General features: G+C 40.1%; 1 protein-coding gene and 1 long non-coding RNA gene across 2 annotated transcripts in view; both read left to right on the forward strand.

Annotated features, from left to right (window-relative positions):
- The first annotated feature begins 12,810 nt into the window (after positions 1–12,810).
- The window catches only part of LOC122094000, a 13,967-nt gene continuing 4,191 nt past the window's right edge, over positions 12,811–22,586 (forward strand). The window contains exons 1-2 of the long non-coding RNA XR_006144604.1: positions 12,811–13,428; positions 17,366–17,370. This is a non-coding gene — a long non-coding RNA (uncharacterized LOC122094000). The remainder of the gene's footprint in view (positions 13,429–17,365; positions 17,371–22,586) is intronic.
- On the forward strand, positions 14,221–15,974 carry LOC122093999 (transcription factor TCP4-like). Its single transcript, XM_042664577.1, has 2 exons — positions 14,221–15,542; positions 15,651–15,974. The coding sequence occupies exon 1, from the start codon at positions 14,226–14,228 to the stop codon at positions 15,510–15,512; it is 1,287 nt and encodes a 428-aa protein (XP_042520511.1). The 5' UTR covers positions 14,221–14,225; the 3' UTR covers positions 15,513–15,542; positions 15,651–15,974.

A 22,586-nucleotide genomic window follows, 5' to 3' on the forward strand; every position in this document is an offset into this window, starting at 1 on the left:
GCACCTGTAGAGCCGCCAGTGATGCAGTCAACCATGTAAGGTTTTCTAGTTGATGTTTAAGCTCTAAGGTTGCTCCTTCATATAAGAGGGTTTCATCCATTAGCGTCGCTTCTTGCACAAGTGGTGGGCTGACTGCTAAGTGTGAGAGTGATACAGTCTGTGCCTTCCGACTCGACATCTGCCACTACTTAGCTTGCCGATGATACTGAATGTCAGTCATAATCTTCATGAGTCAGCCATCTCCTCTGCCTCATGTTCAAATCTTTGGTGTGATCACTGTATATCTCGCACTCTCCCCATACAAATAATGTGCCAAATCTTTAGGGCAAAAATGATGCGGCTAGTTCATTCCGGCCTAACACTACGTGTCCTAGGAATCCAACTTGCTCAGCCAAAATTCACATTTACTGTATTTGGCAAAAATTGTTGTTCTCTCAGCCTCGACATCAGGAAATTCTTTAATCACCTTTACCTCTTCTAGAGGTGTAACCTTTACATTAACATCAAGTACCGATGCTAAGTAACCCTGACATCCACTTTCCAACAACTTTACCGCTTAAGAGCGGGACAGGACCTTCCCTTCATCGTCTGTCACCCTAATTAATTTTTCAGCACACATCACATTAGCTCGATGGGCCGACAACTAATAGGCATACAAACAATCATCCCATGATCTAGTGTCCTGGGTGACATACCAAGTTTCTCAGCAAATCTCTTAGATATAAATGAATGTGTGGCTCCTGAAAACAAGACATAGGCTGGTATGCCCGATATAGGTAGAACACCTAGTGCAACAATGCATATAAGTACAGCAGGTCATCAATATTTAACATAAGGAAAATCTTAAATTAAAATGTACCTGCTACCACTTCCGTGCTGGCCTCAGTTCCTCAGGATAGGGCATACATCTTCCTCGGTTGATTCGAGTAAGGGGGGCCCCTCTGACTTGTCCGCTGTAGGCAGAGGCGGCGCCTTGGGATGTAGGTACCGTACTAGTGTGATTTGTCCTCTTCCACAATCCAGGTGTGAGGGACTGTTCTCCCTTCTGCTTATCTTCCATGGTCTTAGCCTTTTGCACAATCTGGCCATAATCTGTCAAACTCTTCTTGGAACATTACTTTGGAGGTTGAATCCATGTGTAGTCCCCAAATCTTGATTTTTTTCATGTTTCTTTCCATAAAACAATCATTCCATGACAATGTGATGTTTTCTTTGTGATCCACATAGTTTTAGGCTTTACTCTCAATTTATGAGAGAAATCCCAAACATGCCCTAATTTTCTCCACTTTGGGGTTTTCTTCTACTCTACCTTTTTCTCCCCAACAACAATTCAAATGAAATTCCTTATTTGAATTGCATTATAATGTTGGAGAGATCATGGAAATTTGTGTATGCTTGAAATCATCTCTTTCCATGAAAATCCATCTCTTTCCATGAAAATCCATCTCTTTTGTGTTGGGTTCCTTGAAAATTTTCTGGGTTTCTATGATTCTCTTCCCATCATTTCATATTTGTGGACAACTTAAATCTATTTCATTTCTTGCACCTCAATGTCATAATAGAAGATTTCTTTGCATACTTTAGATTGTATAATGATGGCATTTCATTCATAGACATGTAAGCTTCAAGCTTTAGTCTATTGTGAGACTTTTCATTTTCTTAGATTGAACTTGCACATTGAGATTTGGGGTTTTTCCATCATTCCTCACTTTCCATGCTTATATGCCTTTGTTACATTTCTATTTGCAATGTGCTAGTGGATATCATGTTTTGGGGGCTTCCTCCTATTCATTTCTCCATGATTTATCCACTCCTCTTTCTATCATAATCCACGTTATGTATTTAAGTGCATTTACATGCACTTGCTCACCCATGTATTTGTTTCCTTTGTTATGCAACATCCTTACTTATCATTATTTTTTTCTCTTTTCTTACTAGGATGTCTTCTCACAAGGGCAAGGAACCTGCATCCTCTTCCACTCGACCTAGGGCCACAACTTCCAAGCAGAAGAGTGCAGGGACCAATTCCCCAGCCCCCCGCACAAGGCGACAAGGACCTGCCCCTATCGACCCTTCAGACTACGATGAGGGACTCTTCTGAAGTTCAGAGGCGGCAACCAACTGGCAGGCCTTTCTAAAGAGGTCTGTGATGATGGAGAAGACCGTGGAAATCAGTGATTTCCACAAGGTTCAACTTCATGAGAGATTCACCGCACTGGGTTGGCAATCTATCCTCAACATAGATCGTTCGTGCTATGAGCAACTGGTTCAAAGATTCTAGTACAACTTAGAGGTCTCTTACCAGTATGGGGAGTATTCAATAACTAGCATGGTGAAGGGGGTGAACATTCACTTGACTATGGACACCCTTGCTAGCATTCTGGACATTTCGTCAGTTGGGCATCATTTCTACAGTCCCCCAAGGAGTAAGCCCGTGGGCCCTTCCTTAAGTTCGGAGATGCAGGACCATATTTACGAGACCATCTGTGGTAGTAAAGAGTGTCCGAATTTCGAGATGACATTTTACCCAAAGGTGTATTTGCTCGTTTGGTTCAGTTCAATTTGCTCCCTAGAGGAGGTCACCAAAATCAGGTAGGCTTCATGGCGGCCTACATAGCCTTCTGCATCTATAAGGCCTTGGAGGGAGGTGCCGAGCACTTATGCTTGCCTTACATCATCCTTAAGACTATGGAGCATCATACCTCACACCCCGAGGACGGAGGGTTCCCATATGGTAGGATCCTCACCAGGATCTTTGAGTTCTTTGGGGTGGATCTGAGTGGTGAAGAGGGAAAGACTCCAGCAGACAAGTTTGATAGGGAAAACCTACTGAGGATGGGTCTCCAAGCTCTCATGGATGTACCTCAGAGAGCAGGAGCTCAAAGAGGCAGGGACAGGAGGAATGCCCATAGGGAGGATGTTCCCATGGAGGAGGAGACTAGTGAGGAGGATGAGGATTATGTTCCTCAGTTCGAGGAGGAGGATTTTCTGGACGAGGATATCCTCGAGGAGGAGCCTCTTGATTCGAGAGGTTCTGATCCTGGCTTCGTGAGGGCTGCGGGCCCATAGCACAGATCCCCACCACTGAGAGTGGTGCATTTGATTTTGAGAGCATGATGACTGCTATGAGGGCCTTGAAAGAAGGGCAAGATCAGCTGCTAAGAAGACTAGATGAGAGTGCTTCTAGAGAGGAAAACATCTTAGAAAGGCAGGCTACCTTAGAGAGTTCCTTCCTAAGATTGGGCGAGGACTTAGATACAACAGCCAACGCCATTTCAGCGGATTTTTCCCGACTCCAGAGGGATGTACAACTGGTGAACTCAAGGTTTGATTACTACGACCGTCGGCTCAATGTTAGATCGAGACCTAGGAGGGACGGAATAGTAGAGTTAGATGATGACGAGGGTCTCTGAGGACTTAGCTCGTCCGTCTACCTCAGCTTCTCACTTGTCTCTATGTTGTTGATATAATTACATTATTTTTTTTTCTTTGTACTTTCTCCATAATTGGACTTACTTGTGGGGTGTTATGTTTTGTTGGTGTCTTGTGGCTAGTTTTGTAAGCTTGATAACTTATCGGAGTTTAGTTGTAGCATCATTGGTTGGCCTTTATCAATTATACTTATTGGTATATGTATATGTTGTCTATCAGGTGCTTGTGTGTGAAAAATTTTTGAGAATCTTGTTTTAGCACCGTTATGCTGTCGAAATTTCGTTAAATCCGTACTCGATGGCTTATGAAATCAAATAACTAGTCTTTTAGTTATTCCAAGTAAATTTTCTCTTATGCATGCCATGAATTGCAATGACTAAATGCAATTTTCTTTTTTTTTTTACATTTACCCAATCCCATTTCCTGTTATAGATTCTATAAGTTCTAAATGGTATGCTGTGAGTGGACAGAGCATCATGCTCTGATACCACCGTTGTCACACCCCGTTCACAGAGAACCGGACCGGTGACCTGGTTAACTTCGGTTAATCCAAACCTGTCAGGATCATCTGATACAGTATCCAACCACAGCATACACACATCTAAGATCAATGTTCAAAAGTTCAGTGGAAGACTTAATTTTTCTGTAAATACCCCTAATATACTTGATACCCGAATTGTAGTACATAGATAAATACATGTGGGCCCGCAAGCATGATATTTACACAAAAGAATAACAATTCACGTATCAAGTACACAAAAAGGGGTCATCAAAAGAATAAAAAAGTAAAACCCTGTATGGCGTCACTGCTGTGGTCCCACAGCACAGCCCTCGTACATGCAATCCGTACCGTGCTCATATTCCTCGAGGACCCACCAATCCTCTTTGGGGAATTCAACTGTGGGGCCTGACCCTTGATCTTCAGGCTGGTGACCTGCAAAATATCTAAAAGAGGTATACACGTGGGATGAGCTCACTAGCTCAGTAAGTGAAAAGAAGGACCACACAATAGTCCACACAACAATCACAACCATATGCACTATATGCTATGTAATTCATTTTTAATCACATCCACCTAAACAAACATTACTAAGTCTTTGGCTTAGTGCTCCTACAACCACAGTGCGTATATAATCTAGGTATGAGCCACGAACTCCATCCCGCGATACGCCCATATGGCTGTCGGAGAAGGCCCACCGTGAGTACTCAGAAAAGTAAAGCATGCCGACTACCGGCTCTCAACATAAAAGTAAATGACAGAAAATAAGGTGCTGACTCCAGCAATTTAAAAGCAGTACGATTGGCCCTCTTGAATATATCACTGAGGTTACCAACTGTCCTAATGACCAGCCGGGCGTATGTCTAACCACCACAGTGACCCGACAACCACGACCACTACTTCCCCCCAAATGGTAACCCAACACCTCAACCCCTGTTGGGAAGGGTCGTAGCATGGGAAGATGATAATCCTAAGCCGCATGCTCCTATATGACATAGTACGATTGCATAGTGCCATCGCGTCCTATTCCACGGGCCACCAATGCACTCGTTTCCAAGCCGACTATGACATCTAGTCTAATAATGCATCATACATAATGATCTCATCATTCATCACATAAGCACATCATCATATAGCATTGAGAAAGTAAAACACAATACACATGTCATAATCATAAGAGGATGGCTAAGCTACACATAATTTGCATGATGACATGGCTAGTCTAGATACAATTTAAATGAATGTCAAATAAGCCTTAAAATAAGGCCAAACGTCCTCTCCCCACTTACTTGTCGTGTACAAAGACTCACGCCCGGTACAGGTGAGATCCGGCGGGAAACGTAAATTTTGGTGAACCCATCATAAGTGAATGGGGTTAGCATTTCACCACTGTGGGATCAAAACTAATAAGATTTGATAACAAAATCATGTTTACAATCATAATAGAAGGTCGCACGTCCGTTTTGGGTCCATTCGGACACAAAAATCACGTTGGGGGCCTCTCGGGTGGGTCAGACAGCTCACCTGTCACGGCCTATCGGTCTTCACAGGTGGGTGGGTCGGCCCACTGGTCTTGACCCACCGATCCTGACCAGAGGGTAGGTTGGCCAGTCGATCAGTCCACTGGTGGGGGCCGAGGGTCGGTTAGGACCGACAGGCAGGTTGGCCCACCGATTGACCTATCGATCGGCCCATCGGTCATGACAGATGGGCAGGTCGACCCACCAATCGGGGCCCATTGATCAGCCCCAAGGGCCTGCCCTCTCAGGCGGGTGCCCTCAGGCAGGCCATTTGGCCCACCGGTCTCAGCCCACCTAAGAGGGCGGAAAAATGCCATTTTTCTTGAAACTTTCCCCAGCCTTTGGGGAATCAAATGGGGCTTTTCCAATCACGTTTTCCACACATTCAAGGTCTTATAAGGTGATTCTAACTTAGATCTAGGTTATATTTAAGGATTGGAAAGCCATCTTACCTTCTTTGCTCAAGAACTCTTTAAAAAACCCCAACTCACTTTTTAGCTCAAGAAATCAACAATGCTTCTCCAATCTTGTAAACACTTCTTCAAATCTTTTAAAATCAACACATAGACCATCTATCAAACCTTAGATTCATCATCTCAAGGGGTATTTACAAGATCTCAAGGAACTCTACCCAAATCAAGGGTTTTACTTGGGTTTGGTGAAAGTTTAAGAAATATAGCCTTTGCTCACCTCTAATCGTAGATCTCGTGTTGGGGATCACTCTTTCGGCATCGGAATGGGACAATCAAACCTTGGTGCCGTTTAAATCCATTTCTTCTTGCTCTTCCTTCCCTTTTCCTCTTCTCCATTCTCTTTTCTCCCTTCTTTTCTCTCTCCTCTTTAATCTTCTCAGCAACTTCTAAAGGTAATAAATGAGATATTGAAAAACACAAAATAATGCTATTTATACTTTCTTAAACAACTAGTAATCACATGGGTGGGTCACTTAGGTGGGCGGGCGCGCCCACCTGAGACCGCCCACCTGAGTGCTGAAAATTGGCCAACAAGTGAGATTGTGATGGAATTCGACTCTCGGCATGTATCTCGCTCTCGGCACAAGGTATACTATACATATGCGCTTTAGGATACGACTTCATATCAGCATTATCCGCACATAGCCTTATGATACGCATATGTGCACTGCTTGGGTACACCCGTCTCCTCTGGCACTGACTCAGACTTGTCTGGCCAACCCATGTTCAGAGTCACCATTGCCATCATGGTCCATAAGGAACCCGCCTTAGCCCTCTCTGGTTCGGGTCCTGCATGATTAAACCGAGTCAACCGTGTAATTAGATCGGGCTTAAAAAGTAAGGTATCACACAGGAGCATTACAAAGCCCAAAAGGCATACGCCGATAAGCAAAGGTTCCATAGGTGCATGTAAAGGTGGTCTTGTGTTGGTCATCTAAGGCAATGGGAATTTGGTTATAGCCGGAATAACCATCAAGGAAACAATAATACTCCTATCCGGCTAATCGCTCTAACATTTGATCAATGAAAGGCAAAGGAAAGTGGTCTTTCCAAGTTGCCGCATTTAACTTCCTGTAGTCAATGCACACACGCCATACTGTTTGGACACGGGTAGGGATCAACTCATTTTCAGTATTTTGGACTACTGTGACCCCTGACTTCTTTGGCACCACGTGCACTGGACTTACCCTTTCGCTATCAGAAATATGGTAGATGATACCATGATCCAAGCACTTTAGGATCTCTTTCTTGATAGCTTCTTGCATCATAGGATCAGCCCTTCTTTGTGGTTCTCTAGAAGGTTTTGAATCCTCTATGAGGTGAATATGATGTTGAATGATTAAGGGACAAATTCTTATAATGTCTGCCATGGTCCAACCTAAGGCTTCCTTGTTTTCTTTTAAAACTTTGATCAACTCTTCCTCTTGACTTGAAGTTAAATCTGAGGCGATAATAACTGGTAGAGTTTGATCTTCTCCTAAGAAGGCATACCTTAAGTTAGAGGGTAACTCTTTCAAATCAAGCTTAGGGGGCTCAACAATTGAGGGTTTAGGAAGAGAATTTGATAGAGGACCAATGAGCTCTATGGGTGTATGAAGGCTCCAAACATCAGAGAAGAAATTTTCAGTATCATCCTCTAATTCTTCCATACACTCTTGGGATTCTGAATCAAAGTCAATGTCAAAAGTTTTAACAGTATCATCAGAAAAATTCTCAAGCATATTGACCTCTTCGTCAATATCATCAGAAGAAATTATGGGTTGCTTGCCCAACCTATACATGTTGAATTTCATAGTGTGATTGCCAAAAGATATCCTTAGTAGACCATTCCGGCAATTGATTAATGCATTGCTGGTAGCCAAAAATGGTCTTCCAAGAATGATAGGGATCTTATCCCTAGTGGTAAAGGGTTTGGTGTCAAAAATAATAAAATCAATTGGAAAAATAAATTCTCCTATCTTAAGTAGGACATCTTCGACCATCCCTTTCGGAATCTTGACAGAATGGTCGGCCAATTGGAGAGTTGTCCCTGTAGCTTTCAAATCTCTTAATCCAAATTGTTAATAAACATGATAAGGTAGAAGGTTCACACTTGCACCATGGTCAAGTAAGGCATGATCAATACGAGTGTTGCCAATGACACAAGAGATGGTGGGACACCCGGGATCCTTATACTTGGCGGCTATAGGTTGTGTGATCATTGAACTGATATTAGCTACCTAAAACACCTTTTTGGGCACACTTGTGTTACCCTTGTGAGTGCATAAGTCTTTGAAAACTTTGGCATAGGCTGGGATTTGAGTTATGACATTCAAAAGAGGGATGTTTATCTCTACCTTCTTGAAGATTTTTAAAAAAATTTCCATTGAAGCTGTCTTCTTCCTATTCATCAAACGGTTAGGATAGGGGACAGGAGGAACATAAACACTGTCAGAAGTTCTCTCATTAATAGAATCATTTTTTATGGCTTCCACCAAATCATCCTTAATCTCTTCAGGTCCATCTGACGAACCTAGAATGGGAGGCACAGTAGTAACCTCGATAGTCGGAGTGTCAACAGAAAGGTCAGATGGTGAAGAATGAGTGGTACTATTCCGTAGATACTCTCGGCCATTCTATAGGGCATATACCGCATTACACTAGTTGAAGGGCCCTTGATGTTGTTGACTCTATACAACATTAAGCTGAGGAGCAGGAAGCCCTTGTGGAGTCAGCACTTGATGTCTAGGATTCGGCTCTGGCTGACTAAGCAATTTTCCTTTCTCCTTCTCATGCATGATTGTGACAAGTTGGGTGAGTTACCTCTCCACATTATTGTGGTTTTTCATGAGAAGGGTCATGTTTTTCTCTAGCTCACTAATTCTTGCCGCCTCTCCAGTGGATGCAAACCCCGGGGGTTGTTGATAAGGTGCTTGGAGAGGGGGCCTAAAAAAATTTGACTGAAGACCTAGATTAGGCCTAGGGAAAGAATTAGGTAGTGATGCAAAATTGAGCCTCTGGGGACTAGGTTGCCCTTGGTTGTGAAAGTTGGATGGACCTCCTTGATTCCCTTGGCTCCATGAAAAATTAGGGTGATTTCTCCACCCTGGATTATAAGTGTTGCTAAACGGGTTGTTCGGGTAAAGAGCATTAACACTTTTATTGCCCCCAGAACTGTTGGGACATTCTTTCATTACATATCCAGGGGAGTGACACCAATTGCACATAAAGACCTGATTTTGGAGTTGGTGGACTGGGGCATGTGCTTTAGGGACAAGGGCTTCTATTCTTTTAATGAGGCTATCTAAATGGGCCTCCTTGGCTACTATCACATCGATATAGAACCCTTTGCCTCCTATAGTTCTCCCACTTTCCTGAGTAGACTCTCATTCTCTTGTCTTTTCAGTTAGGTCAACCAAAAAGTTCTAAGCTTCGTTTTCATCCGCATAAGCTGTGAAGCCTGTAGGACACATAGACTCTAACATCTGCTTGGTATGGTAGTCTATCCCTTCATAAATTTTTTGGCAAAGATGACATTTGTCAATCCCGTGATGGGGATTGGAACCTTTCCATGAGTCTAGAAAATGATTCTTGAGGTTTTTGTCAGAACTGCATAATCTCACTCTTAAGTTTGTTTATTTTGTGCAAGGGAAAACATTTTCTTAAGAACGCTACCATAAACTGATCCCACGTGGTAATGGAATTAGTTGGCAGCCCATATAACCATCTTTTTGCTCCATCCTTGAGCGAAAAGGTAATGCATCTAAGTTTAACAGAATCATCACTGAGTTGTTGTATCTTAATGAGGACACAAACCTCCTCAAATTCTCTCAGGAACAAATAAGCATCTTCGGTAGATAGCCCATGGAAGTGGGGTAACATAGTGATGAATTGAGTTTTAAGCTCATAATTGTTCCCTGTGACAGCTGGTAATCTAATACAAGAAGGTTGGGCTACCCTGGTTGGGTAGAATCTATCATTTAAAGTAGGCTTAGGTTGTTCTCCCATTCTAAAAATAGGTACTCTTACTAAACGATTGGTAGAATCACGGGACCACACACTCATGCAACAAAAAACTACCCACAACTAGAGTAAGACAAGCACAAAAGAATGGAAAGAAAAACTCTTTTTTTTTCTCTTATTTGATTTTTTTGGATTTTTTTTTTTTTTGGATTTTTGGGAGCTTACTGGCAGGGATCCAGAGTTGCTCAGGTCAATTCCTGAGGTACTGCTACAGGGCAAAACCTGTCTTTATCATACTGTAAGGCATGGCGACCTCCACTGATACAACTATTATTGCAAGTTGATCTTCTCATGAATTCAATAAAAGAAAAGAAAAGAAAAAAAAAAACAAAACAAAGCAAATAAAGCACTCCGATTTACCAAAAGAAAGTGAAAAAATAACATGGAACTATCTCCCCGGCAACGACGCCAAAAACTTGTTTGAGATTTTAAATGTAACCGCAAGTGTACGAATCAGTGTAGCTATGGGTTGAACTCAAGGAGAGCAACCACTTTATTTTTTTTTCTTTTAATAATGCAAAAGTGAACCCATTAATGATTGTGATCTAATTCTAACTACCGTCCTAAATATATGTATCTAAAATAACGTCCTAACCATTCGTCATCTAAGAATTTAAAGACACAAGCCATGCAATTAAAATTAAATAAATAAATAAATGAAGATAAACAACCCATGCAATTAAAAAAAATAAAAGAAAAAAATACTGAAATAAAAATAAAGTAAAAGAAAGGGGAGAAAGCTGAGAGAGACTCACAAGTAGGTTTCTCTACTTAGCCCGAGGGATGCATCATAATTTGAGCTTCCCTACTTGACCAGAGAGTCACTCTTACAAGGGTTACTCTACTTGGCTTTAGGGAAAGGGAGACAATTAAAAAAAAAACAATAAATTGATGGTTCTATGGCTAGGAGGGTCAAAGCCATCACATACACTAGCCATGAACATTGGGAAAAGGACAGCAATAATGTAACGACTGAAACTAAAATCCTAAATTAAGAAAGAAAGGGTAGTCAGAAGAGGGAATGAGAGGGGGGGAGAGAAGACTACTGAGGGAGCCTACTTACTTGAACTTCAATGCTTAAACTTGAAAGCTTTGGTGATTTGAGATACTACCAGTACTAAAAACCAGATCTTGAATAAACTAAATCTGAAATTTCTAATACTAGAGAAAACAAATCTTTAAAAAAAACTGATTTGAAAAAAAAAAAAGATGCTCCACGGCTCGTGATCTTATCACCTAGATCTAAGCTTAGAACTATAACTTTAAAAATTACAACTCAATTGCATAGATTATAAACATAAAAGGTTGAATAAGAATAAAAGAGTACTTACATTAATTGACATAAAAAACTATTACAGAAGTGATTAAAGTAAAAATAAAGAAGAACTAAAACTAAAGAGAGTGAGAGAGGGAGAGAAAGAAGAAAACTAAGCATAAACTAGAAAGTAAACTAAGGAGAATAATAAATAGGAGGGGGGAGGAAGGGACTTTTATAGTGTTTTTTTTTTCTTACCTCCTTCCTTCTACAAACCTTCTTTAAGAAAATAAATAAAATAAAATAAAATAAAATCTTGGTAAAAATCCTCATTCTCTGAGATATTGTGTGAGGAAAGAGAGAATCCGTTTCTAAAATTAACAAATTACATTCCTTCCTTGCAATATTAATCAATATCTTGCAATCTTGATTAAATCAGAAAGGAATCTTTGCATAGCATCTTTAAGATCTTGTGAGGTGGCAAGGAGAGAGAATAATCTTAAGGATTTTGTAGGAAAGAGAATGTGGTACCAATGAGTGGATCCCACCTTTAGATTGGTTCTTGATTCACTTTAAGCACTTTCTCTTGTAGACTTGGAAACTGAAAAAAAAAAACAAGAAAAAATAAAAGTAGTATTATCCAAAGTGGGGTAAAATGTACACTTATATCCCTAAGATTTCACACATTATTGTGCTCATCAGTGGACTAGACTCGGATTGAATCGAACCACTATAAATTTCTTATACTGTGTGATTATACTTATTTTCTTTATATTCATTTTTTTTATTATATATTGAGGATTTTAAATTCAAAGAGTTTTTAAAATCCACTAGCATAACCTATTCACCCCTATAGGTTATTTCATTTTTTTCCCTTAATTTTTTTAATAGATTGATCTACAAACAATTGGGACTTGGGATCGTGTCCAATTCAATTTCGAATCAAATTAGAGTCGGTGAAACCAATGTAATTCCTCTGTTTACTTAAACTATGACCATAAGTAGGGGCTACATTTTGACACAATGGTTGAATATTGATTTATGAAGATTAGCATAAGGCGACCGGCAGTGTTTAAACTTTGAACCTTCTTATTTCCCACCACCATTTTAATAATAATAATAATAATAATAATAATAATAATAATAATAATAATTTGAATAAATGGGCCTATTGGGCCCTTGCTGGACTCTTATGTGGGTCTTATTTCTGTACGACCGTATTGGCCTCTGTTGCTTAAAAGAAAAAAGAAAAACCTATGGCCATGAGTCAGTGTAGATCTCTAGATCCTTCTTATCTCAATAAGAAGGGGCATGGATTTGAGTTGTTTGTTGAACAGCAGAAGCCCAGCTTGGGGTGTGTTATTTGAGGGTGAAAGAAAAGAAGATATTTGTTGTTGATATTTTTTTTACAATGCCTTGAAATAAGAGAAGCTAAAAGCTGTAAATATGTCATTTTCAAATTTTGGGGATGGGAGAATGTGGTGGGGTCTAGCTGTGGCACTGTAGAGATTGAGCTGAGAGGGATCTATCAATCCAAAGCTTCAAAGTTGGGACACTTCATCCGTAACCAACGGTTCTAACTATAACACTGTAGAGAATGATACTATATTACAAAAGCAAACCAGAAAGTAAAAAAGTGAAGACAGAGAGACTGCAGGGGAGCGATGGAAGGAAAGGAGGAACCAAGCTGGCGAGTTAATGAGCTGAGCGAGGGCGAGTAAGTAGGGAAACTTCGTATGCTGAGATCACGAAGATCTTTGATCACTTTTCTGACCCAACACTGCGGCACTCAGAAAAAGGCATCAACGGTTCCCATATGCCTAGAAAGAATTTCATTTCCTTTAATTTACTGTTCCATTCCTTTCTATTGAGTCGAGACCCCTCTCTTCTCTTTCTTCTCCTTCTCCTTCTCCTTCTCCTTCTCCCTCTCACAGTCATTCTTTTCTCAAATATGATGAGGGAGAAGCTCAGGATTTCTCTGCAAATCCTTCTGAGTTATCGAAGTTTTTAGGTCTCTTCTGGGTTTGCTTGTTCAGTTGGGCATTAGCCGTGTTACGGGTCATTTTTTTTTTCCCCTTCTCTCTCTCTTTTCAGTGCAGTGTTGTTGGTGGGTACTACATACTCTTCCACGGAGAGAGACTCATCAAAGACCTACCTTTCCTTTCCTTTCCTTTCTCCTTTCTTTATAGAGAGATCGAGATGGGTTGAGGAGAACTCAAATAGAAAGATAAGTAGAGAGAGAGAGAGGTGGGCAAAGACGGAAAAGGCAAAAGGGTATCAGTATTGGGGTTTTTCCGTTTTGGGGTTAGGTGGTGTCGGGTGATGGAATTTGGGGAGTTGAATGGCAAGGCCTTTTGGGAGAGGCAGCAGCAGCAGCAAGAACAGGTTTCAGAGTGGCAGCTGCAGCAGGAGAAACAGAGTAGGGAACAGAAGAAACAACACAAGGGGAAAAAGGACTCGAGGATTGAGCCAGCAAGGGACAGTGAGGATAATCGTCAGTAATAAGAAAAAGTGTAAGAAATCAAAAGCTGGAACAAGGAAAGAAGAAGGGTCTGAGTCTGGATCCTCAGAGGAATCATCAGCAGCAACAGCTTCAGAGGCATCATCTCCACCAAGCTCTAAAACCAACAAGACTCGAAGAAGACGACGGCGAAGATCAGGAAGAGGAAGATCCAGATCAAGATCATTCCGAAGAAGAAGAACATCATCATCATCTTCTGCGCTTAGAGCAACCACTCCAGCTGCAGCAGGAACAACAAGGGTTTCACTTTCATGGCTCTCATGTCTATCTTCAGCAACAACAACAACAACAACAACAGCACTATCAGCAGCAAGAACAACATCAACTGCAGCAGCAGCACTTATTCCATGGAAGATTGGATGGTGGGGAACCATTAGACGCCCGTACCCACCAACAGATCCAACCCCCAAAGAAGCGATCTTACTTCCCTTCTGCTTCTCCTTCTCCCTCATCATCTGCTACTGCTACTTTGGCCTCATCTTTGGAGCAACGGAGTATCGAATATGCGAGATTCGGGGAGAGGATGGGAGAGAGTCATCAGCAACACCAACAACAATCGTCGAGATTGGGAATGAGGGCCGCCGCCGCCGGAGGAGGAGAGATCGTAGAAGTCCAAGGAGGCCACATTGTGCGATCCACAGGAAGGAAAGACAGGCACAGCAAGGTCTGTACTGCAAAGGGTCCTCGCGACCGAAGAGTCCGCTTGTCTGCTCACACTGCTATTCAGTTCTACGACGTTCAGGACCGACTAGGCTACGACCGACCCAGCAAGGCTGTCGATTGGCTAATCAAGAAGGCCAAGGCTGCCATAGACGAACTCGCCCAACTTCCTGCTTGGACCCCAACCACCACCAGCGGCAGTGCTGCAGCCCTTCCTCAAGCCAACACTTCTCAAACACTCGAGCAAAGCCACGAAGAGGAGAACGGGCTTCATTTCCACCACAAGACCGACACTGCGGCAGTGGTTGGTTCGAGTAAGAGGCCAATGGCTGAATCTACGGAGGCAGCGCCTTGTGGGTTTGTTTTTCAGCATCAGCAGCAGCAGCAGATGAACAATCCCAACAGAAGCCATAGCTCCAGCTTCCTCCCACCTTCTCTAGCCTCAGACTCCATTGCCGATACCATAAAGTCCTTCTTTCCGATGGGCGCTGCTGCATCCTCTTCTTCTATCCATTTCCAGAACTACCCACCAGACCTTCTCTCCAGAACCAGCAGCCAAACTCAAGATCTTCGTCTCTCGCTACAGTCCTTCCAAGACCCAATCCTTCTTCAACACCAGCAGCAGCAGCAACTACACCATCATCAATCCACCAATCCTTCGGCCGAACAGGCCCTTTTCTCTGGTTCAGCTCCATTGGCATTTGATACCGCCTCCACCACATGGTCTGAGCAGCCGTCACAGCTGCAGCAGCACACAGCAGCGGATTTAACACGGTATCGAAGAATGGTTGCTTGGAATGCCGGAACGGATACAAGCAGCAGCTCGGGAGCAGGTGAAGGAGGATTTGTCTTCCATTCGCCTCAGCTGCTGCAACCGTTTCTCGGCCAAAACCAGTTCTTTTCTCAGAGGGGACCCCTTCAGTCCAGTAACTCACCTTCAGTTCGCGCTTGGATGGACCCGCAGATTTCCATCGCCACCGATGATGATCATCATCAGGCAGCCTCAGTTCATCAATCTTCAATCTCTGGCATCGGATTTGCCTCCGGTGGATTCTCGGGCTTCCGCATTCCGGCACGAATTCAAGGTGAAGAGGAGCACGACGCTGTCGCTGACAAGCCGTCCTCTGCTTCCTCTGTTTCACGCCATTGAGTGAACAAACCGAAATTCTCCCTTCGCCAGGTAATTCTTCCATACCCATTTTCTCAAATTGTTTCAGTTATCTGTTCTCATCCATTAATCATCATTTTCGTTCAACTTATCTGGCTATTCTCTCTTATTTTGTCTCAGGTATTCTCTTTCTTCATAGATGAGCGCTCAAGGAATCTGTAACAAGGAGGAAGAGATTTTCGGTTTCTTACACCAATGGCTGACCGTGGGAAGAAGAAATCTGTGTTGATTCTCAGGTTGTTCTGTCCCCGGTTCGTTTGCATGAGTTAGTTAATTTTATGTTTCCAGATTTCCTGTTTAGATGGGCTCTTTGAGCTCTCTACTTTGTTCTATCTTTGTTTCATTCCTGTGCCACTGTTTAAAGACTTTGGATTCTGTTTTTGCTGTCTTTCCGTTAATGTTTTTATTCAGGAGGAGAAAGAAAGACTTGTTTGTTCTGATAAAGCTATCATCTTTTCCATCTTAAGAATCTATTCCACTGAGAATTGAGAATTCTTTCTGGTGGAAATGCCATTGATTACTCTTCCTCTGTGCAACATTCGATTCGATCCGGGCTGTTGCTTTCACATTCCGAAAATGAGAGAAAAGAGAGGTCTTTTCTTCTTATGAGAAACATCAAGAAATGGTCTTTCTGTCATGGGAAAGGTTGATAAGAAGAGTTCTTTCACTTACTGTGATTGTTTGGTAGCTGTTCTAGTTCTTTTGCAACTGTTGTTTCTTTAAGAATTTCCTCAAACCCCCCAAAATTAATGGAAAGATCTTTTTTAATATCTCTATCAAATGTTGTTAAAAACTTCAAATCTTGTCCAAGAGTGTGGGATTTGGGGGAGCAGATGAGAAGTCCTTGTCCATGAACAGTGGCAAAATAGTAGTGTTTTTAGCTAGCTTGCTTCACTAACCAAGCTACCTCCTCTCAACCCAGAAAAAGGTTTGAAAAAGTTCCAGACTTTCCCATAAGAATGTCATATGCTACTTTTGCTGTGTTCTGTCTCAAAAATCAAATATTGTGATAAAAAAACCTGAATGACACAGTATTGGATGGCATTGCTATGCTAAATCCAGAAGGCCAAGACTTGAATGGCCCTTCCAATTTCCAACCATGGAAACCCATCAATGGTTTAGGTTCCTCTTGAAATGTAAACAGTTGACGGGTCATGATTGAAAGGAGAAAAGGAGAATTGAGGTAAGGAAGAAAGTTGGTAGGAGGAGTAGGTGGTTGAGGAAGTTTGTGGGATCAATGAGAATTAAAAGCAGATAAACTCTAAGTGGGGCTCAAAGGAGGAGCTCTTGGTTTGCAATGTTGCGGAAAGTGATGAGTGGGAAATGGAAAGAACATGCACCAACTCAAAACTAAAGTGGGTCTCAAAACAAAAGATATTTTGATGATGAATTGAAGAGAGCCATCAAATGTGGTATATGGTCGGTCCCACATAAATCTCTAATTTGCAATGTGGGCTTGAAGTAATTAAGAGACTTTTATTCTTGCATTTTGAGCGGGATAGGACAAGGACATAGAACAACCATTAGGAGACAACAACCGTGAGCATTCATTAGCCAATGTGGGTTTGGTCGTTATTAACAGGTTTTAAGATCTGGAGGGGGATGTTGCTTGGTGACTTTTTAGGTTTAGAGTTCTATACGATGCTCTTGCTTGTGTTGTTGGGGTAATTGATTTAAGTATTCTGAATTTCTATGCGTGCAGCAGTGGGGATACACTAGCAAGAACTCTCTCTGGGAGATATCAGACCAATAAATTTAAATTTGGTACTTTGATATTAAGTTTAGGACTGCGTTTTCCCAGACCCACGATAAATGAGAATTTATTCACCACCCAGAGAGAGTTAGTTCTAAAGAGCCAGGGGTTTGTGAACACTAGGATGGGCAGTGAATTTTACTGCATGGTGAAGGAAAATCTCTCCCTTAAGTTTATTTGTTCCTATTTTTATCATTTGGGTGAGGAATGATTTTTAATACAAATCTCCTAGGGAAGCCTCTCTGAAAGGTTTTGATGTTTGCAATGTGGTGGATTAGGAAACCAACTATAGTGGACATGTAATGGTTTGAATTCTCCTATTTATATGTCAGGTTTCAATCTCATCAGAGTGGCGAAGTGGCAAAATTAATCTTTGAGAATCCATTAAAATGTCAAACTTTGAAAAAATAGTAAAAAATAAATGGACCGAGTTTTCCTATGTTCACGTTGAATGAGAGAATCTATTCAGTGATGCTTAAGAAAAAAATTTTTTTTTGATAGAAAGAAAATTAACTATTACAACCACTACGAGCATAGCGAGAAAAAACTACATTACATCTATCAGTAAATAAAAAAGAAGTAAGAAAATGGGGGGGAGGGGGGCTTAAGATCCATGCAGGGGTTTCAAGAGGGTATTTTAGGAGGATACTAAAACCTTATAGGGGTTTGTGAACCGGAAAATGGTGGTGAACCATCCTCTATGGGAATAGGAAAACTTTCTCCAAAATAAATTTGATGATCTAAAAATAACATAAGGTAGCAAAAGTAGGAGTTGATATGATTTAATTTTAACAAATTCTAGTCTATACTATACCCTATATATATATATAATAGTCAAAATTCTCGTATCTCCCTAGCATGTGGTACTACAAATACCCCTTTTTGTATTCACACATATCTTTTGTACGTATATCCATGTGTACTAGTATAGCACGTGGTACTACAAATACCCCTTTTTGTATTCACACATATTTTTTGTACATATATCCATGTGTACTAGTATTTTATACATTACTTTGCAGTCTCCCAACTCTAAACGGGAATGGATTGTTTAAATTAACAAAATATAAATTTAAAAAATAAATAACTTTGATTTGTCTTATCATATTTGGGAACATTATCTTGATACCTTCCATTGTTACATGGACAACTACCCATCTAAAAAATTTATTATTAATATTATGAAGAAATTGTGTTCTTGTGCCCTTTACTAAACCTTAACAAAGACAGAGACAAGTAAAGGAACAAATAAAAATATTTTAACCTAAACTTATTAAGTTAGTAATAAGTATGTTTATTGGACACAAACCTTAGGTCAAAAGGACCTGATACCTCTTTGGTTCCAAGTAAATGAATAAATAAAATGATTTTTAACTAGAACTTGATCAATTAAGTCTGTGACAAGTTTGTGTAATTGGACAAAAACCTAATGTCCCAAGAACCTAATACCTATTTAGTCCCAAGTAAATGAATAAATAAAAAGATTTTAACTGAAAACCTAACTCATTAATTTAGTGACAAATTTGTGTTATTGGACATAAACCTAATGTCCCAAGGCCCTAATACCTATTTGGTCCCAAGTAAATGAATTAAAAAAAAAAAAAATTATAACTAGGTTTGTGTTATTGGACACAAACCTAAGGTCACAAGGATCTGATACTTCTTTGGTCCCAAGTAGTAAATGAATAAATAAAAAGTTTTTAACTGATACTAATTAAGTTAGTGCCAAGTTTGTGTTATTGGACACAAAGCTTAGGTCACAAGGACTTAATACCTCTTTGGTCCCCACTTGCCCCCACCCCTTGCATTAGATTCACCAGTAAATCTAGGATGTAATCCTGGGGTTTGTTCAGGTTCCCCTAAAGAGTTTAGGGCAACTAGGTATGTTTAGAATTCTCTCCTTTAAAAGAGTTGATTTTGATACAGATAGAGGAGTGTTTAGGGTTGACAATGGTAATAGGGTTTCAATTGTCGGCTCCATGAAGGTTGGAGACAAATAAACTTGACATGGGCACTTAGATTAAATGACGTAGTAGCCTTTATATTTCTATTTTCATCCAATAGTAATATTATATTGGTTTAAGCTTGGAAAAAAATATCTTATTTATTATTATTAATTGGTCCTATACCTATAGATAGATTTGAATTGATTGAAAGGTACACATCAATGTGCATTTGTTAGCATCTTACTTACGTCAAGTAAAAAAGCTCTCTTAGACTCTACTCTGTGTGGAAAAATGATAGAAACCCACGATATAGTTTTAGGGAAGAAATGGGATTATTTCTTGAAAGCTTAAAATGACTTCACTCCTAACCTCTACTCCTATTTTTGGTGATGACGGCAGAGATGTGACTCCACTGTGGATCTCCATACAAACACACACTCTATCAGGGGAAAGATTCTATTTCACATGCTTCCCAAAGGAGCATAAATGGTTGAAAACCATGTATTGGGTTATTTGGCATCTAACCTTTAAAATACTTCTTGTGTGGTGCAGCACTAAACACAAAACTCCACTTGTGCTCCACCTGTCTTATAATTTTTTTTGGAAAGTGTTTCCTCTGAAAAAGTGTAGTTGTGTGATGGTCAATATGACCCAAAGCATTCTCATTTTTTTATCTGGAAAATACCAAATAGGTTCAAGAGATGAGAGAATTAAGGATACCATCCATAAAGAGAATTATTGCAATAGAATAATGGCTAGAAAGATTTGAAAGGCATGCACAAGAAAACATTCAATAAGGTGTCATTTTCTATTTCATAAGGTGTCGGTTGGTCATTTCTACCACCCTGGCATCTCGGCACAGGTGTTCATCCGCATAAACCATTTCCCCTTTTTAAGTAGAGGATTCTCTAAAAGGCAGTGTGGCCCCTATACCTACACAAGGACCAATAAGACTACACGCAAAAGCATCAACAATGATGGAGTTTCCGTTTTTCCATAAGGACGAGGTAGTCATTTTGTCCCTTCCTGTATCTAGGTGTAGAAGCTATGCTGTCTTCTAGGTTTCTTGTATTTTTTTTTCAATTTCTTCCCCTTGTTTCTTTTAATGGATATGATTTAATTACTCTTTCTTCTATTTTAATCATGAACCGTCCGTTGACTCCAACTTTTCTCCTCCTATATTTGGTATTACTTTGTGGGGTGGTGGGGTGTTGGTGGTGGAGAAACCTAAAAATTAACCACTCTCCCCTTCCCTAACCCATGCTAATGCCATTGGTAGGGATGTCATGGAACTGTGGGCTTAGGGTAAATGCATATATATATGTAGGAACTTGTGTAAAGTGGGGCCGTAAGGCGTTGGGTATCTAACTGGGTGACATTCTAAGTATTAGAAGCTTTGAAAGGTTTGGGTCTCCCATGTGGGCTGCAGGAATTGCATTGACTCTGCTGTGTGGTGTGGTGTGGTGTGGTATGGATTCCAATAATTTCAGGAAAACACAGCTTGATGAGAAGGATGGATGATACATGCAACAACGACACCTTGTCTTCCCAGTATCCCTAATTATTTGTCAAATTGACACATTGCCTTCCATTGAATCAAACTTGCATTGGATTCTTGTCCTCCTGCTAAGTCATAAGTCATGGGCAACCCCCCTTTGCTTCCTCATTCAATATCTTACTATATATACGTCACCTTATATGCTGCCTCGTTTTGAGCTCTTTTCTTACTCATGCAACTTGTTGATGGCCTCAATTTTTTTGAATTGGCATGCCTGGGGAAACTAGAAAATCGAAGGACTAATATCCATGACCAATGGGTTCATATATATATATATATATATATATATTTTGAAAGTAAATATTTTATACTAAAAAATATACGTGTGTATGTATGTGCTTTTGATTAAGTAAAGAGAAATATGAGGAAATGATACTATTTATTTGAGAGGAAGAGCTTTGCCAAATTATATAGCGTGCGGTAGTACTTCCCTGTGTATCTCTCTCTTCATGCAGTCGGAGAAGAAACTCAACATCTATTTATTTTATAGGATTGAGTTTTCTATCCATGCATGGCCTACATTAGTGCTGCTTGTGTCTATTTTTAGCAGAGATGTCATTTTATAGGTGGCAGAGAGATAGATATAGGGAGGTATGATAAAGGTCACGCTCTTGGACAATGAACTCAATCCCTTATTTTATTTATGTACTTAAGGAAAGATAGTTGTATCTAGTCTTTTATCATTTTATTTTCAAGATTGTTTAAATGACACATTTTTTAGGTAGCCTCATTGTCTTAGTCTCGAAAATCTTTAAATCAGGGGAAAAAATATTTTCAAAATAATTTGAAAACGTGATCATTATATCATTATCAAAAGTTGTCATTGACTTGAATATTTTTCAGGGCACAAATACGAAATAACATGATTACCTTCGTTGAATTAAAAAAAAACATATTACACTAAAAATTTAAAAAATAAAATAATTGATTTAACATGTTAAAATATATCAAATTGTCAATAAGAAAATCCCTTTCCTAAATATTTCCTTTCAACTTGATGACACAAACTATATATCTATTCTATATAGTAACACAATCCATTCCGGTCTTTCATACAATTATGCCATTTGTGTATATTTTTTTCTCTGGTTAAATGTCATTGTACGTTAAAGTGTTGCAAAATGGTAATATAGAAGTTACCAAAAAAAAAAAAAAAAATGGTAATATAGAAGAAAATGCCCACCCATGTGACTTCTTGTCAAGAACTTTACTTTATGTGTAGCAAAGAGTGTGCTGGTTACATGATTTCATTGTTCATTAGCAGTGGTCCAGGTGATCTTATTATGACAAACACCCCTCTCCTCCCCGCCCCTCCCCTCCCCTCCCCTCCCCTCCCCTCCTCCACTTTTAGTATTTATTTTGGGGATGAGAAATCTGGTCAATAGTCATTTTGAAAAGCTTATTTAAGTTATTTCGTTTGGTTCAACCATCACATTTTTGGGTATGATAAAGCTTCCCTCTGAGTAACAGCCTAGATTATCTGTCAGTCATTTGCAATATCTTTGAAACACTTCCCTGACCTAATTGTTTATTGGATCAATGGTTCTCTAAATATCATGTATTGGATGGAAAGAAGGAAGTTGGGTCCATAAAACAAGAAAACAAGAAAATAAGAAAAAGAAAGAAATTTGAGAAACTTTTGCTATCTCTTAAATACAAAAGCCATAGACATTTATACAAGAACTAATGGTAACACCAATATCTTGTTTTAAAAAATCTACATTTTGAGGGAATTGTTATTTGTTAATGCATTAATCACCTATTAATTCATATTGTGGTGCCAATATTACCCCTATTAA

This window comes from Macadamia integrifolia, chromosome 11 (assembly GCF_013358625.1).
Source record: "Macadamia integrifolia cultivar HAES 741 chromosome 11, SCU_Mint_v3, whole genome shotgun sequence".
NCBI lineage: Eukaryota > Viridiplantae > Streptophyta > Magnoliopsida > Proteales > Proteaceae > Macadamia > Macadamia integrifolia.